Raw genomic sequence first — 17,050 nt, forward strand, 5'->3', positions numbered from 1 at the left:
TTTTTTCTCTCAGCTCGTGACATTTTTGTAGAGCTATATGTGGTTGCACAACACTGAACTTCCACAACCACAGGTTTGGAGTATTTATGGTGGTTGTAGTTGTATTTGTCTTTGAGAGCCTAACCTGTTAGCTACTCTTTAAACTCTTACATTGGGCTGCTTTCCCTCAGATTTTTCTCCATACAAGTACAACAAAGCATTTCCTAATCATTTGTTTTAATGTATTACTTAAATGTTATGATGTTAGTTATAAGTTATATCTTGTTCAAATGAATATAGGTTATTGATTAATATGTTGACCCACATGATTGTAGAGGTTATGTTAGGGTTTAGCAGCCGGTCAGACCAAAAATAGCACTGCATTAAACACTGTGTTGGTGCAGGCATGCGACTAAAGGCCTCATATATGAACTAAAGGTTCATATATGTGCATTAAGGCACATATATGTGCAAAAAGGCTGGGTGGTATAAAATAAATAAAAAGTACAAGCACAAAAATAAATAAATGTAGATGATGTAATAAATGAATGAATAAATGAATAAAATAATTTATTTATGTATTTATTTCAGCATTTTTGTATGTACTTATATCATGAGTCATTTTAGACTTCCAGAGAACCTAACCTGATAGGAGGCCTTATGCTTGAAAATTTTCATCTGAAATTTTGGGTTTTAAATTTAACCAGTCCAATTTGAGCAACTTGACTTGAAGTTTTCAGTTTGAACATTAAATTTAAGCAACTTGAATATGATAATTTGAATATTGGACTTAATTTTTCCTCTGAACACTTAAAAATCAAGTGTTGTGTTTGCTCTTAACATGCTGCTTTGTTTTACTGAAAAGTTAAATGTTTTACTAGTGACCCATCTTAAGGTTTTAGTTTGAGTTTGAGGTAATTAGCAACAAACAAGATCTGAATGATTAATCAATAAACCAATCCAAGACAATAGTGATAATCAAATATAATCATCGGACCCCTTTCATCACTCCTTTGTGATGAGCACTTGTCACTATGGTTTACATTTTACGGGTCAAACACATAATCAGTTGAATGCAAAAGAAAATAATCAATAAATTAGTTGATAACTATTACTGGCAGATCCAAAGCTTTTCATGGTAAAAAAAGGAAAACATCAAGTGTTCTCTCAACTCCTCTAAAGTCGGTTTCTAGTAGGACTTGAGTGTGCGATGTGACCTTGAACACTCGTTGAATGATACTCAAACTGAAGGTATAATATCAAATGAAGCAAAAAATGGTTGTGTCTGAAACACTAAGTGATTTTCATTGTGTGTCATTTGTAATCTGTCAAAGGTGGTATCTTCCTTCTAAACCACTTAGAAACTGGTGTTCCAGAAGAGGAGTAGTTTTTACATGCGTCCCCAAAGTTTGCCTAAGCTTTGTGTGTGTGTGTGTGTGTGTGTGAAGCTCTGTACTACTGTTTGGATATCATTGCTAGCTCAGGGATTCCTGTGCACATTAGTGGCTGCATGAGTTGCGGTCAGGTTGTTTTGTGTGTAGGCCTATACGTGCGTGTATGAGTGTGTGCTGCTCGCCCTCCCTCTATCTCCGTAACCCCTGGCCTATTCTCTCTCTGTCTCTCTCTCCTGTTATCCCAGCATGGCTGCAGAATGGCTGCTCTGTGGACTCTCTCTCTGCTGCTCTCTGCCTGCCTGTTCTGGCCTGCGTGTTTGGCTCTGACCCCACCTGCTGAGCTCCCTCAGCCCCACAACCTGCCCCCCTTGCTGGGCATCAACAGCAGCGATGGCAGCCTGTCTGTGGATCTTCCCATTGCTCTGAGGGTTTTCAGCGTGGACTATCACCATGTGCAGGCTCCCTTTGAGATTGTGCTGTGGATCATGTTGGCCTCACTGGCCAAGCTGGGTAAGCTTCAAACGAGTTCAGCTGAAAAGCCAACATTAGGATGCTGTTGGAAAAAAACCCTTCTCTAATCTGCATGTTCAGAGCGAGTAAACATTCTTGCAGCTCACAGCAATGTTGAATCCAGTTAGCATGATGTTCCGTTATATTCTGTCTCTAACCTCCAGGTTTCCACTGGTCAGGTCGAGTCCCAGCAGTCGTCCCAGAGAGCTGTCTCCTCATCATGGTGGGCCTCCTGGTTGGAGGGGTGATCTATGGTGTTCGCCACTCTGCTCCTCCAACTCTCAGCGCTGATGCTTTCTTTCTCTTCCTGCTGCCGCCCATCGTCTTGGATGCAGGATACTTCCTGCCAGGGAGGCTGTTCTTTGAAAACCTTGGCACTATCCTTTGGTTGGTACACTCAGTGTTTTTTTCTTTGAGCATGTGTGAGTCTGTCAGCACAAACTGTTGAATATACTATTTCTTATACCCTTTTAACATGCTAGTAGACAGAGTTAAAAACTATTCAAAATTAAATATTCCACTTGGGAATATGTTTTCAAATGTGCCAAAGAAGTTTTAATTACAGGGAAATATATATAAAATATACATAATGCACACACATCTCACATTTTCCACCCAACTGTTAAATTCAGATTCAGATTGATGGAGGAAATTTGTTGTCATAGATTGTACCTAAAAGAGCAACCTTCACCAGAGATAATATACACAAAATAAAAATATACACACATTCTACACAAATTACACAGAAGTGGCATCATAAATTAGGCTGTATATTTTTATACAGTATATAAAGCACCAATAAATCCCTGAAACAATCAGATAAAAATAAATATTCTTGTCAAATGGAAGGGAAAATACAATTTATCTGTTTAACGCTACTTGCATTTTTTTTTGCCACACGAGCTATGTGGCTCTGGGGATGGCAGTGTTGTTGGTCAGTCCATCACTTTGGTCCACATAGAGGTATTTCAACAGCTGTTGGATGAATTGCCATGAAATTTTGTGCAGACAATCAAATATCCTTGAGGATATTTCCTAATGATTTTGATCATCCCCTGACTTTTCACCTAGTGCCACTATCAAGTCACAATGTGTCTTAAAAACTTAGTATAGCCTTTGTATATTTAATATAGCCTGTATATGTCCAGACATTTGTCTTAACTATACGTTTTGTTTACATTGTGTGTGAGCATGGTTACCAATATGCTTGCTAAACATCAGCATGTTACTTGTCATTGTGAGCATGCTAGCATGCACACAATGCACTGGGGTGGGTCATAGTTAACCTACAGAGAATGATCACCTTACTCAGCAGCTCCCCTCAGCTCTAGTGAGGGTTTTTGCATCTTTCAACTCGTGGTTTTGTTTTTTATGGCCCACGCCTGATTTGGTTCAGTCTCAGTTTTTCCAGACATCAGGCAGCTGTTCTCAGAAAAAAAAGTTCTGATAAACTGACTGTATAGTACCTGACCAGCACTAAAAAGCAGACAGACAAAGTTAGCGGCAGAGGTAAATGAAGCGTACGTTTTGGACTAACATTCATCAGGTAGCCAGAAACAGGACTCCAAACGTCAATGCCATATAAACTAAAGTAATAATATGTCAGTATTCAATGAACGGGTTACATGAAGGACATCTGGCTTCAAGTGCCGTTAAGTATTCTTTCATGTCATAAGCACCTTGCCAAGCAGTGTGAATCCTGTTTCCTGTAATGCTGCTGTATCTGTATTTATCTCCAGGTATGCGGTGCTGGGAACCTTATGGAACGTGTTGGGCATCGGGCTGTCTCTCTATGGTGTGTGTTTGCTGGCCCAGAGCTCTCTGGGAGACATCTCTCTGCTCCACTGCTTGCTGTTTGGCTCTCTGATCGCCGCCGTCGACCCGGTGGCCGTGCTCTCTGTCTTCCAGGAGATGCATGTGAACGAACAGCTGCATATCTTGGTGTTTGGAGAGTCGCTGCTCAACGACGCCGTTACTGTGGTGAGGGCATCGGTGGTCACCAGGTGACCTCAAAATAAAATTAAGTATCTTATTCTGTGCATAACACTTCTCTCTTCCTCCCAGGTGCTATATAAGCTGTTTGAGTCCTTCCTCCGTCTGCCATCAGTGTCGGGGCTGGATGTGTTGCTGGGGGGGTGCAGGGTGGTAGTGGTGGGACTCGGTGGCTTGTTCGTGGGCCTGTTCTTTGGCCTGGTGGCAGCCCTCACTTCACGTTTCACCTCCAGAGCCCAGGTCATCGCCCCACTCTTTGTTTTCCTCTACTCCTACTTATCCTACCTGACCTCAGAGATGCTTCACCTCTCCGGCATCATGGCGTGAGTGCTGCTGAGTTTCAACTCCAAGACCTCCTTTTGTGTTGTTTAACATAGTAAAATCTTTCTTTTTTTACCCCTTTATACAGTATTGTGACCTGCGCTGTGACCATGAAGCAGTATGTCGAGGCTAATGTGTCTGAGCGCAGCAACACCAGCATCCAGTACTTCCTGAAGATGTGGAGCAGCGTGAGTGAAACCCTGATCTTCATCTTCTTGGGCGTGTCCACAATACAGGATGTCCACATGTGGAGCTGGCCCTTTGTCTGCTCCACACTGCTGCTCTGCCTTGTCTGGAGGGCCACAGGTAGCTTTAAACAATCTTTCCTGAACTTTAAAAATGCTGAGAATGATGCTCTGGCCAGGAGCTTGATAAACAGTAGCGAAAACAGTGGAATCAACACATTTCCCCTCCTCTGAAGGTGTTCTCCTGCTGACTGCTGTGGTGAACAAGCTCCGGAGGAACGCCGTGACCTTTCGAGATCAGTTCATCATTGCCTACGGAGGCCTGAGAGGGGCAATCTGTTTCTCCCTCGTCTTCCTGATTGATGACTTCCCAAAGAAAAGACTCTTCATCACAACTACCATAGTGGTCATCCTCTTCACTGTCTTTGTACAGGTGGCAGATTCTGATGGAAGACCCATATTTTCAGATAGTAGTTTTTCTTCTTTGCATTGCACGTTTTTGGCTTTATGGAGTACTATTTGTTGAGTTTAGTTTTGTCTGGTTACCAGGGGATGACCATTAAGCCTCTTGTCGAGCTGCTGGATGTGAAGAGGAAGAAGAGAGCTCTGCCTACTGTCAGTGAGGAGATCCACAGCAGGGTAAGAAAAAGAGTGCTGGTCTTTAGGGAATACAGTGTACAGTGTATTAGTATGCTTTAATCCAGGTGTAATTAGTCAACTTTGAGTGATAGGAATGTAGATACCAAAATAATTCATGTCTGTTCAATAAATCATTCATTCAGGTGCAAAATACACCTCAACTGTATTTATAGTAAAAAATAGTACATAGTGATATTTATTCGTTAAATGACATTATCTCAGTATAACAAGGTTAACATTTTTAACTAACCAACATCTAGGCTATAGCTATAGGTTTATTTTTTTAAATTATTTATCAAATTAGTGTGTGAGCTCACCTGTTAGAGCGTGTACACCATGTACAAGGCTCGTTACTGCAGCAGCCCGAATTCCAGTCCACCCTATAGCCCTTTGCTGCGTGTCATCCCCCCTCTCTCTCCCACACTTCCTGTCTGTTCCTACCAAATAAAGGCAAAAGCGCTGTTGTAAATAAGTAAATGTTTAAACTTATTTACTAGAAGAAGACCATTTGGTGCCGTGGAAAAGTATATGTAGAGTCAAAGCAAATCTATGAATGACATACTCACATTATGTCTCCTCTTAGCTCATTGATCACCTGCTGGCAGGAATAGAGGACGTGGTTGGGTACTGGGGGCAGCACTACTGGAAAGACAAGTTAGTTTTGCTCGTTTTACTTTTACTTCACCCTCTCATTCTGTTCGCCACTTCCAAGTATTTGCATAAAAATAAGACCTGAAATTACCAGTAGGTGGCAGCAAATACCACATGCAAAGGTTCTTGGTCATTTTCCACAATCAGGACTCATAATAATGTCAACTGGTTACTGTAATGTATTTAATGTGTGTGTGTGTGTGTGTATGTGTGTGTGTGTGTGTGTGTGTGTGTGTGTGAGAGAGGTTTGAGCAGTTCAACAGGAAGTACCTTCGTCGTTTCCTGATCCGTGAGGATCACCAGGCTGCCTCCAGCATCCTCAGAGTTTACCAGGAGCTGGAGAGAAGGGAGCAGAGGGGAGACGAGGAGGCGCCAGCACTGTGAGGAAACATTTTATGTACTTTATGCCAGCGTTTTTCATAGTAGGAGTCCCAAAGGGTCCTAAATAAACAAAGGAAGGTTTCATGACCCTTATGGCTATAGATGTGACTATTCACGCCTCACTTTTAGAGTGGACCCTCGGTCCCACAGCCGCCCCCTCTTACCAGAAGAGATGGACAGCATCAGGCGTATTCTCTCCAGAAATCTTCAAAACTTCAACAACAAGGTAAATTCACAGCTTGTGTATCTCTGTTTGATTAAAGAATCATTGATTGTACATTACAGGTAGTACTATTCATTTATTTAATATTTGGGTTCATGTAGGCTATGTGTTGTCATCCCAGCAGACACAAGCCTACAGCAGACACACTTTGCACCAGGACGCCACCATGGACAGAACAAGGAAACCTCTTTACAGACACCAGAGTCTGGCAGAGAGATACACGTATAATACAATCACACACTGGCCACAGGTACTAAACTCACAAGCATACATTTGCAAGTCATTTAGTCTCACTTTCTCTAAATCGTATTTTATTTTAAACAGGTAGAATATCAACAAATGAAGTGAGACTTCGATTGAAGGGGCTTAACTCTAAAATGCTACATACTGTTACCCTTTGCAGGGTAAAAAAGGCTACCTGAAATTCATCAGGCAGTTGAAAATCATAAATTATTTTATCGTAAACATTTACGTTATGTTTTATGAGCAAATGCCTTCAGATATATTTAAAAACTCTAATGACTTCTTATCAAATCACTTCATGATAATGTAAACAGAATGACATTTATCTGAAATAAAAGGGTCTTTATTTTTATATAGCTCATTATTTGTGTCAAAAAAATGCCACTCTACTTAAAAATTATCATTGAATCTAAACAGAATATTAAGATTTAGTTTGATTTAATATAAGACTGTCCTCCAGCCTGCAGTATGTTTTACTGTATACTTCCATTGTGACAGGGGGAGGATGGAGAGTTCAATGGCTCACGTAGAGTGAGAGCTGGACTCAGCAGGTCTCACACAGGTAAAGTGAAAGACAATTCAAGACCTTAAATATACACTCACAGGCCACTTTATTGGGTATACCTTGCTAGTACCAGGTTCGACCCACTTTTGCCTTCAGAACTGCCTTAATTCTTCGTGGCATACTTTCAACAAGGAGTTGGAAACATTCCTCAGAGACTTTGGTCCATATTGACTTGATAGCATCACGCAGTTGCTGCAGATTTGTCGGCTGCGCATTCATGATGCAAATCTCCCGTTCCACCTCATCCCAAAGGTGCTCTGTTGGACTGAGGTCTGGTGACTGTGGAGGTTATTGGAGGACAGTGAACTCATTGTCATGTTCAAGAAACCAGTGTGAGATGATTTAAGCTTTGTGACATGGTGCACGATCCTGCTGGAAGTAGCCATCAGAAGATGGGTACACTGTGATCAGAAAGGGTTGGACATGGTCAGCAACAATATTCAGGTTGGCTGTCGCGTTTAAACGATGCTCAATTGGTACTAAAGGGCCCAAAGTGTGCCAAGAAAATATCCCCCACACCATTACACCACCACCAGCAGCCTGAACCATTGATTCACGGCAGGAGGGATCCATGCTTTCATGTTGTTTATGCCAAATTCTGATCCTACCATCTGAATGTCGCAGCTGAAATCGAGACTCATCAGACCAGCAACGTTTTTCCAATTTTGGTGAGCCTGTGTGATTTGTAGCCTCAGTTTCCTGTTCTTAGCTGACAGGAGTGGCACCCGGTGTGGTCTTCTGCTGCTGTAGCCCATCTGCTTCAAGGATTGATGTGTTGTGCGTTCAGAGATGGTATTCTGCACACCTTGGTTGTAACGAGTGGTTATTTGAGTTACTGTTGCCTTTCTGTCATCTCGAACCAGTCTGCCCATTCTCCTCTGACCTCTGACATCAACAAGGCATTTTTGTCCACACAACTGCCGCTCACTGGATATTTTCCCTTTTTCGGACCATTCTCTGTAAACCCTAGAGATGGTTATGTGTAAAAATCCCAGTAGATCAGCAGTTTCAGAAATGCTCAGACCAGCCCGTCTGACATCATCAACTATGTCACGTTCAAAGTCACTTAAATCACCTTTCTTCCCCATTCTGATGCTCAAGTTGTCTTGCATACAGTTGTCTTGCTTACATGCCTAAATGCTTTGAGTTGCTGCCATGTGATTGGGTGATTAGCTATTCGTGTTAACAAGCAATTGAACAGGTATACCTAATAAAAGTGGCCGGTGAGTGTACACCACATATTTAACAAAATATGCAGTTCCTTTAAATTTCCGACCTACACCTATCCCAAACTCAGGTCCCAATGATATGTAGGCTATGTATTAATGTATGTTGTTTCTTTGTGTGACTGTATCTTAGCTAATGGATGGCAGGAATGTTTTTTTTATCCATACACAATTCTAATTTTGTTTCTCTACTCCTGCTTTCACTCAAGCTTTCAGAACTTACTAAAATCCACAGGCTGTGAATAGACATATCATCGCATTGTCCCTTGTCTCTCTTTACCTCTTGACCTTTGTCCCTGACAACTATGGTGTGACGATTCTGACTTTGTGGGTCTTGAGCTCATTGTAGCCTCGCTTCTCTTGGCAGTGTGCTCCTTAAGCCCGAGGCCTGTCCTCCAGGACTCATCAGTCCCAGCAGCCTCTGCTCAGACGGGTCAAGTGGATCCAAAATCTTCAGCTTCCAGGGAGGACCAGATCTCTCCACAACACCAAGCACCTGTGGAAAGGGCCCCCAAGAAACAAATCAGCTTTGTTTTGGAGAATGAGAAGCAGCAGTGAAGACAGACTGTGAGAAAGACAGAAAGAGGGGACAAGAAATGTAAATGAATGAATTCAGTGTGTTCAGTCGTTTTTAAATGGCCCCATAAAATGATAAGTACCTCATATTTATTTAGCTGTAGAGTTGTGGGTTTAAAGACTGGGTTGATAAAAGGATTTAGCAAATTCATGGATACCTTCCAATTAAAACTTGTAAAGTGGTTAAAATAATTCACCTTCTGGTTTTATCATTTTGAGTATTTGTCAGTTACAAAGCTTTGCTTAGCTCCATGTTTCACCTCTTGAACACCCTTGGTGGAGGTTTGAGGGTCATTTGCATCTCTAGTCTAATTCATTTTCAAAGTGGCACTCCAAGTGTAACGCCTAGCTTAGAAATACCTTGCAGTCATAAATACTGATACTCACTGCCCACATTATAAGCACAAGCACAAACCAATCCTGCCTCTTCTTGTTTCCTTTATAAATGCACAGCACACCCACCAGTAATTTGACGAGGACAGGCTCACTGCTGTTCCAAAAATATCTCCTGTCCCCCCCGCCTGACCCCCTCAGTTACTGAAGCTTCTTTTCCCCACAGTTCCCAGCATGCCAGGGAGTGGTTGGGAGAGCCAAGCTGTCTTTAGGACTGGGGCTGGGCAGAGGGTTGCAGAGTGGACACTGAGGAGCTGAAGAGTAACTGACCTGAAGATTGAAAGCTAAGGAGACAGATCACAGTGAAGGAGGATTTAGGCTAGAGTTATGAGGGTGGGAGCTGCGACCTTGGCTGGAGGGATATTTGGGGCAGTGGGGACTCTGTGTTTCTTCTTAGCCTTTGGTACAGACTACTGGCTGGTGGCCAGTGACAACTGTGGATCATATACATGGCAGACGCAAACAAAACTTAGAGGGGAAAAAGATGCCAATGGAACTGAGGTAGGACAGATACATGTGTGCACATAAATGTCACTACGTACAATGATGGAAAATCTTACTGCTTGTTCTCAGAATTGGTCGGTAACCTCCAGCTAAATAAATATATATAATAATAGCCACAGCAGTTCATTATTTTCATCACATGTGAGAAAAATATCAGTGTGGAACTTGATTAGATGCTGTGTAGACTGAGGTGTGCGTGCTATGCCACTATAGGCTATTTAAAGAGGTACGAAAATAATTTATTCTTGCGGTTACATAAAGTTAGGGTACTTAAATGAAACAGATTTGAACCAGAATGGTTCAAAGCATTGTAGCGGAGGTGAATACATCCTGACTTTTAGTTTGACTTCAGTGACTTTTAATATGGGGCAAGCTCCAAAAGCACTAGATCCTGCACTTCCCATAATGCGGCCAATGGAATCTTTTTGTCAGACCCTCTATGTGTGGTAATTGCCCATGTCTTTCAAACATCATGCCCCCAGTTTGTAAGATTTCTGTTAACAAGACTAACAGTCTACAGCCATGCTTTAAAAAAAAGCTAATTTCAGCATGCTAACATGCTCACAATCAGAAATTCTAACACGCAGATGTTGAGAAGGTATAATGTTTATCTTGTTCAACGATCGTTAAAGTGCATTCCCACACCTGTTTCCTAGAAATTACATTTATATACAACTAATCTGAATCAGCAAATAAATTTAGTAAGTAACCTAATGCAGACTGGATTAACATATTGACAAAATGTTGGATATTACCATGTCTGGAAAGTTGCATGAATGTCTGACCATGTCAATAAAATGTTCACTGGCGTAATTCCTTTGTTTTATCCAATCTTGCAAAAAGATATGACTTGCACTGACTAACACATTAGTTAACTTTTTCATGGCTAGGTACTTACAGCTCTTGGTTAAGGCTAGGGAAAGTTTGTTATCTGTTTAATATAGAAAAAGTCAGCAGTGAAACGTGTTTATCAACATTTAACCACAATCTCACCTCAACCTTAATTAACCAATGTACTTTTAATGCCTAAACCAAAGTACAGTTCTTCATGTGTAAACTCAGTGGAGTGCCCCTTAAATTTTCCAGTTTGTTCTTTCATGCCACATTTGTGAGAAAGTTCACAGAATGTAAAATAAGGGATACATTTATAAAAGCTAATCCCCCTGTGAACTCCTCCCTACCATCACAGCACAACAAAGTCTTTCATTTTCAATAAAAGGGGATGATTAAAGTTGCTGTGTGTTATTCAGCACCATCAATCATATTTTTGACAAGCAAATGGAGAGTGCCGCTCATGCGTGTTTCATGAGTTCCACTTGAAAACCTCACAGACGAGCAGGCCATAATCAGAACCACGTTTGATGCCGTGGCACCACTGAAGTACAGAATCACACAGAGTGGCTAGCAGAGACGTGTTGACAAAGCCGACAGAGATTAAGGTTCATCCATCTTCAGACATTTGAGCGTCCGTCTCTCTGTTTGTCTGCTGATGGCAGTCTGTCTCTTTTTCTCATTTAGATCCTGTTAGTGGAAGCTGTCACTGTTTCTGCTCCATCTCTCACTCTGCACCATGAGGGCTTCTTCTGGCGCTGTGTGTTTCAGGTGGAGCCCACAGCACATGCAGTCCTGGCCACTCTCTTCAGTATGTAGGGCTTCTGAGCCGGCAAAACGTTATTGGGACTTGTCAAGTGTGGTTTCATGTCTCAAGCTCGGCAGTGTGGACTGCTTGACAAGCTAACAAGTGAACAATGTCTATAATTTGAATAAAATAAACAGGAGGAGAGCAAGAAGAATGTGTTTAGGCATTTATTTTATCTATTTCATTTTATTCTTTTACATTTTATTTTTCATGTAGCAAACCAGCCAGAATCCAAGGTCTGCGTCCATGGTTACCTTTTCCCTCTGCCTGTTGCACTTGGACAGGTGCCTCATCCAAGTTATGATGCTACAGCAGGTAACACACTCACTCACATGCTTACAGACAGGTGACAAACTCAACGATAAAACTGTTAAATGAAAGTGAAATAACTTAGTGAATGCAGATGCTTCCGTACAGGGCATGAGGGCTCACTGAATGGATTGATGAGCATGAAAGTATCTTAGTCCAACTGAACACGTGGAGTCTGGACTAACTTGCAACCACAATCATAAAAACACCAAATGATTTAATATATTTGTTTACAATCACTTCCTTACACACACTTAAAAAACAATTTACATTTGGCAATTAATAACAGTAAAATAAGCTCAAATTACCAACATTAGACAGTAACATTGAGAGGGTGTTGGGCCATGACTTTGACTGAAGGAGCATATAAATGACTGGGAACAGGAATGCAATAAGGTCAATGATTCTGTTCATGTTTCCTCTTTCATCACACATGAATTTCATATTATAATACTGGGGTCGTGGGTAGTGTGGTGAAAATACAATTCTGATAGAGAAATACTGAATCTGTTATTTATATATGGCCTAAAATAAGCCAAATTAGCTTCAAAATAATTATATTTGACAATAACATACCCACCATGAATGGGAAATACACATTCACTTTCTTGTGTAGAGCTGAATGAGAACTTAGGAGGAGGTTGGCTTAGCTTAGCATAAAGACTGCAAGTGAGGCGAAACAGGTAGCCTGGCTCAGTCCAAAAGTGCCAAAATCCGCCTTATAAATCAGCACTTATAAAGCTCACTGATTAAGATGCTGTATCTCGTTTGTTTAATTCGAGAAGTCACTGCACCCAGCCAAGAAATAGTCCAGACTTTTTGTTTTTGTAGATATTAAACAAATTAGGTTTAACGTTAATTAGTGAGATTTGGAGGTGCTGGTAGGAATATATTTTTTACCTTTAGACAGAGTAAGACTAGTCAGTTTGCCCCTGTTTCCAGTCTCTATGCTAAGCTAGCCATTGTCTGGCTGTAGCTTCATACAGTATTTAATGGACATATAAGAAAGGTATTAATCTTATCAAACTCTTGGCAAAAAAAATTCTAATTAGTGTGTTTAACAAAAACGTCTAAAACCTATTTCTTTAATTGTAATGTCACTTAAATGCCACATTAAATATGCCATATACATGGATGGGTGACCGGGATCGGATGGTGTCCTTGTACTTCTTGCAGTGTTTCGGGGTTTCTGGACTGTACTGATTATCCTTGGCCTGGTCGCAGCTCTAACTGGAGGCTTTCTCTTAGTCTGTGGTGTCCCCTTCATCAGCCACAAACTGTACAAGCTGGGCGGTGCTTTCCTTATCGCTGCAGGTAAAATTTAGTCTATGTACATGTGCAGTTCATAGCCATAGTATTTATCTGGAGTGTGAAATATTCTGCCTATGGGGAATAGGTGAAAGACATAAACACATGTTGCAGCCATTGCTGAGGCTGCTGCTGTCAGCTGCTCATACCTGTCACATGACACACAGAGCAGCAGATGTCACTCAGCAGCACTGTCACTATAACAACAGCAGGTTTAAACATTGCTGCTGTGGCAACAGTCGAGATGAGTAGGAGCTGCATTCCTCTGGTGTTACTCACAGCAGTGATAGCCTCTATCTGTGTCTCCCTGTCTTTCTGATACTCTTTAAATCACTCCCCAGCCTGCTTGTTCCTGTTCATGCTGCTGCTCTACGTACTGTGGATGGAGGTGGTGGAGGTGAAGCGCTACGTCCTTCAGGAGAGAGGGGAGGCATGTCCACATGCACAGGTTTCGGTGCTCTACGGCCTGTCGTTCATGGTGGCGGCTGCCGGTGTGCCTCTGGAGCTCGTCTCCGGGTTGATTTTCCTGCTGGTGGGCCGTGTGTTGCGCAAGTGAGCTTGCCATCAGGACTGTAGGGGAAGAACGGACTGACCTTTTTATGTCCTGCAAATGGGATCAGCAGCGCACTTGTGAGATGTAAATACTGTCTGGAAAGACATGATCAATATTACAGCAACACCCTTTGGATTTCGAGTAGCATGCAGTCAGGGATGCTGATATATCAGTTTTCTATAACTTGCTTTGTTTCTATGAAAATCACTAATTATTATATAATAAAAATACCAGAAAAGTTCAGTGTTACTGGCATTAAGGAGCAAAAGGATGTGTCAAGACTGTTTTATTTTCTAAACATTACCAGAGTAATAATATTATATTAATGCTGCAAGCGATGAGTCTATAGGGCAGAACGTGAGAAATGTATGGGTGAACCAGCTGTGTCCCCTGTCCTCATTTTGGCACCTGATCAAGTGGGTGAGCTGGAGCGGAGTGAGAAATGGCTGGATGGACTGGAGACAAACCGTAGCTTTGGATAGAAGGTGGGGGTGGAGGTGGAGCAGGATAGGGATAGATATAGCGTGTATAGAGAAAGAATTGATGCTTGTGGGGTGGCACAAGGGGGCTTTGAGAAATGAACAGCTGTTTGTGGGTTTGGTTGGTGTACAGCAGGCCGGCCACCTGCCCCCCTTCACCCCAATCACATTTCACTCCTTCACTGAAATCCTTATGCTTTCTCTTTTCTGACTCACACTCATGCACACTATTATATTCCTCTGTCCCGCCCTCCATGTTTACAAAAACATTGAATTCAAAAACCCCTGTCTCTAATAGATCTAATCTACTAACACACATTCATTGCACGCATGGACAACATGACCCACGTCCTTGCGGGTGTTCTTTCTCTTCCTCAGTCTTCCAAATGGGAAGCACAGGCTTGTGATTGTATCATAACTGCCACAATATTAGATCATCCTCCTTTTTCATTGGTTTGAATGGGCAGCGTGTGGAAACAAGCGGGTGGACTCTAAATCACACATATCGGCTTTCATCTGCTCTACTGAGGAGCAGAAGTGGTGGAGAGGGGGGGCATGTTTGCTTCAAAGAACTCGCAGATCAAACACAGAAAAATACACACACACACACACACACACACACACACACACACACACATACACACACACACACACACACACCACACACTGTGATCAAACTGTGCAGAACACACCAATGTAAATTAGTGAAATAAACTGTATTTTTTAACTGCACATACACAGCTTGTCTAAGATCTGACTTGTGTAAGAAAGCATACTTCAGAGTGTAATGCAGCCCAGCCATCAAATGCTTTTGCTGAGTTTATTGTGTTGCCCGTGATGTCAGAGGATACCCTCTAATATTGGTACATTGGGGTTGTGGTCTTTCAAATGGTTGTTACTGATAATAACATGTGATTTTATTTAAGTGTTGTAGTTATGTGATGATAAACATGGTAGATAGATGATATATATGCGATTTTGTGTTGCTTGTCTGCAACAGCATGATGGCTGCCTTGCTTGGCAGGAAACTTTGGAAGAACTGTTTTAATCTCAATTAAGCCTTTTATGATAAATAATGCTTGAATTGTTTGTAAGTGTTTAAATAAAAAATAGAAGTCTATAAACTTTTGTCTCCAGCAGCAGAAAGAATTATATTTTAGCTCCTCATGACATCACAAAGTATGAGACCTTATAAGCAGGGGATGCTCATATCTGAGTTCAGTTTTTATCTGATAGTGTTTCAACCACAAACACAACACTCCTGATCTGAACAAGCCGTAACACAGTAAGATAGATAAAAAAGAATAAAAAGAAAGATAAAAGAAAGAAATAGAAGAAAACACATAACTCCATCTGAACAATCTGAGTTGTGCGATTTAAAATAGTAGCAGAGCTGATTGAGAGATGAATCTGCACAATTCAAAGATAAAGAAAAAGAACATAAGGAAAAAAAGTCAGCACCATACAGATCAGAGATATATTTTTTATAACCAAAAAAGATTATTTTCTCTTTATGAACCCATACGACGAGATGCCAGTGGTGTGCTTGTCACTGACATTCCTGGTAACTCACAAGCCTAGTGTGAGACTAACTTATCCACTGCATGGCAGACAGCCCTGGACGCTTCCCATTGCAGTGTTTAGTGTAGCAGCTATGCATTGCGGAGATGGGATGTTTTATTGGCGTACAAATGCCAAAGCAATGTTGGCTCTTGGAATTGCAGAGAACCACGGCTGCAGTTATGAATTAGTTATTCTTAGAGCCTTACCAGTAATGGGGCTATGGTGTAAAGTTTGCACTGATGGTGGCGCTGGATGAAAAGTCAAGGGGTCACAAAAGTCAAAAGGGTTAATCTGTTTCTGTCTTGATTTGGATATGGCCATTATCTGATACCAGTCTAAAACGAAGGTCACACTGCAGGCCTTAGCCTGTACCAATAAGCATGCTTTAATGGATAATCTTTTTTAACAGACCAGACCCACAACCCTCTAAGATCTTAAATGATGACAAATTACTTGTTCGGTTCTTTTTAAAACAGTCAGCTCTCCGGCAAACTAGTAATAAGCTATTATCCACAAACTAGACAAAGAGTTGGCAACTGCATGGTCCACATCTTCTTCACCTAATTCACGGCTGTGGTTGCATTACCACAATCAGCCAGCAGAGGACTCTCCAGCTCTCCTCTTCAAGGTGAAAATCTCCATGCCTAATGTGAGGGAGCAGTGAGTGGAAAGGAAGGGAAAGGAAAGGAAAGGAAAGGAAGGGACAGTGAAGGAAAGGAGGACATTACTGAGCAGCGTATTGAGCTAGAACCCTGGCTTGTTCAGTGACTGTAGCTCTTCCTAATCATAGTTAATTACCTCTTATGTCTCCTCCCCTGTCATCCACAACAATGGAAACATACTATCACTTCATTTAAGGAAGAAATAATCTTGCACTTCAAGTGTCAGCAATTATGGCGTTATAATATTATGCGTATGGCATAGTGAGCATCACGTGAATTAAGACATGACATGATAATAAAGTAATAAATCGTTTGCAAATTAACCCCAACAGACCCAAGGAACCCAAAGAGCATACGTCTTGTTGATTGGGGGTAATGAGTGTGTTTTGTATGCGTGTGTATGTATAATGCAGAGATCTGTATAATTTTCAGACATGGCAGCATTATTGGCTGCTAATTTTCCAGTATCTGCTAAAGGTCCCATTTATGTGATGTGTCAGACAGCAAACAGCAGGATGTGGTCTCACACTAGGTAGGGAAAATGAACCCTACGTGGACCCCTCACCCCTCTGTCCACCGGAGCACCTGGACTGAATACTTGTGGGCTCTAATCCAGTCAAAGAGGGGGATACACTTAGTGAGAGCTCTTTCCTTCCTTTCTCTAACCCCCTAACTCTACTAGTGAGCCGATTACCTGCTCTGTGTGTGTGAGCCCCAGACCGCTAGATCCCCTGAGCATGGCTTTTTCGTTTGTG

The 17,050-nt window shown here is 41.7% G+C and overlaps 2 protein-coding genes across 2 annotated transcripts; both read left to right on the top strand.

The window, feature by feature from the left end:
* The first annotated feature begins 1,630 nt into the window (after positions 1–1,630).
* On the top strand, positions 1,631–8,867 carry LOC123958164 (sodium/hydrogen exchanger 2-like). The gene is made up of 13 exons (XM_046031422.1): positions 1,631–1,883; positions 2,048–2,270; positions 3,623–3,863; positions 3,948–4,198; positions 4,285–4,502; positions 4,618–4,814; positions 4,931–5,020; positions 5,604–5,674; positions 5,917–6,051; positions 6,182–6,278; positions 6,397–6,525; positions 7,017–7,080; positions 8,677–8,867. The coding sequence occupies exons 1-13, from the start codon at positions 1,631–1,633 to the stop codon at positions 8,865–8,867; spliced, it is 2,160 nt and encodes a 719-aa protein (XP_045887378.1).
* A 738-nt stretch (positions 8,868–9,605) lies between these two features.
* LOC123958088 (transmembrane protein 182-like) lies at positions 9,606–13,839 on the top strand. The gene is made up of 5 exons (XM_046031290.1): positions 9,606–9,779; positions 11,301–11,424; positions 11,638–11,736; positions 12,907–13,044; positions 13,380–13,839. The coding sequence occupies exons 1-5, from the start codon at positions 9,606–9,608 to the stop codon at positions 13,592–13,594; spliced, it is 750 nt and encodes a 249-aa protein (XP_045887246.1). The 3' UTR covers positions 13,595–13,839.
* Positions 13,840–17,050: the final 3,211 nt, after the last annotated feature.

Source organism: Micropterus dolomieu, linkage group LG19 (assembly GCF_021292245.1).
Source record: "Micropterus dolomieu isolate WLL.071019.BEF.003 ecotype Adirondacks linkage group LG19, ASM2129224v1, whole genome shotgun sequence".
Lineage (NCBI taxonomy): Eukaryota > Metazoa > Chordata > Actinopteri > Centrarchiformes > Centrarchidae > Micropterus > Micropterus dolomieu.

Coding starts and splice junctions, on each gene's coding strand:
- LOC123958164 (XM_046031422.1), top strand. CDS start 1,631: ATGGCTGCTCTGTGGACTCTCTCTCTGCTGCTCTCTGCCTGCCTGTTC. Junction 4,503..4,617: donor CCTTGTCTGGAGGGCCACAG/GTAGCTTTAAAC, acceptor CCTCCTCTGAAG/GTGTTCTCCTGCTGACTGCT. Junction 6,279..6,396: donor TTCAAAACTTCAACAACAAG/GTAAATTCACAG, acceptor TTGTCATCCCAG/CAGACACAAGCCTACAGCAG.
- LOC123958088 (XM_046031290.1), top strand. CDS start 9,606: ATGAGGGTGGGAGCTGCGACCTTGGCTGGAGGGATATTTGGGGCAGTG. Junction 11,737..12,906: donor AAGTTATGATGCTACAGCAG/GTAACACACTCA, acceptor TACTTCTTGCAG/TGTTTCGGGGTTTCTGGACT. Junction 13,045..13,379: donor TGCTTTCCTTATCGCTGCAG/GTAAAATTTAGT, acceptor ATCACTCCCCAG/CCTGCTTGTTCCTGTTCATG.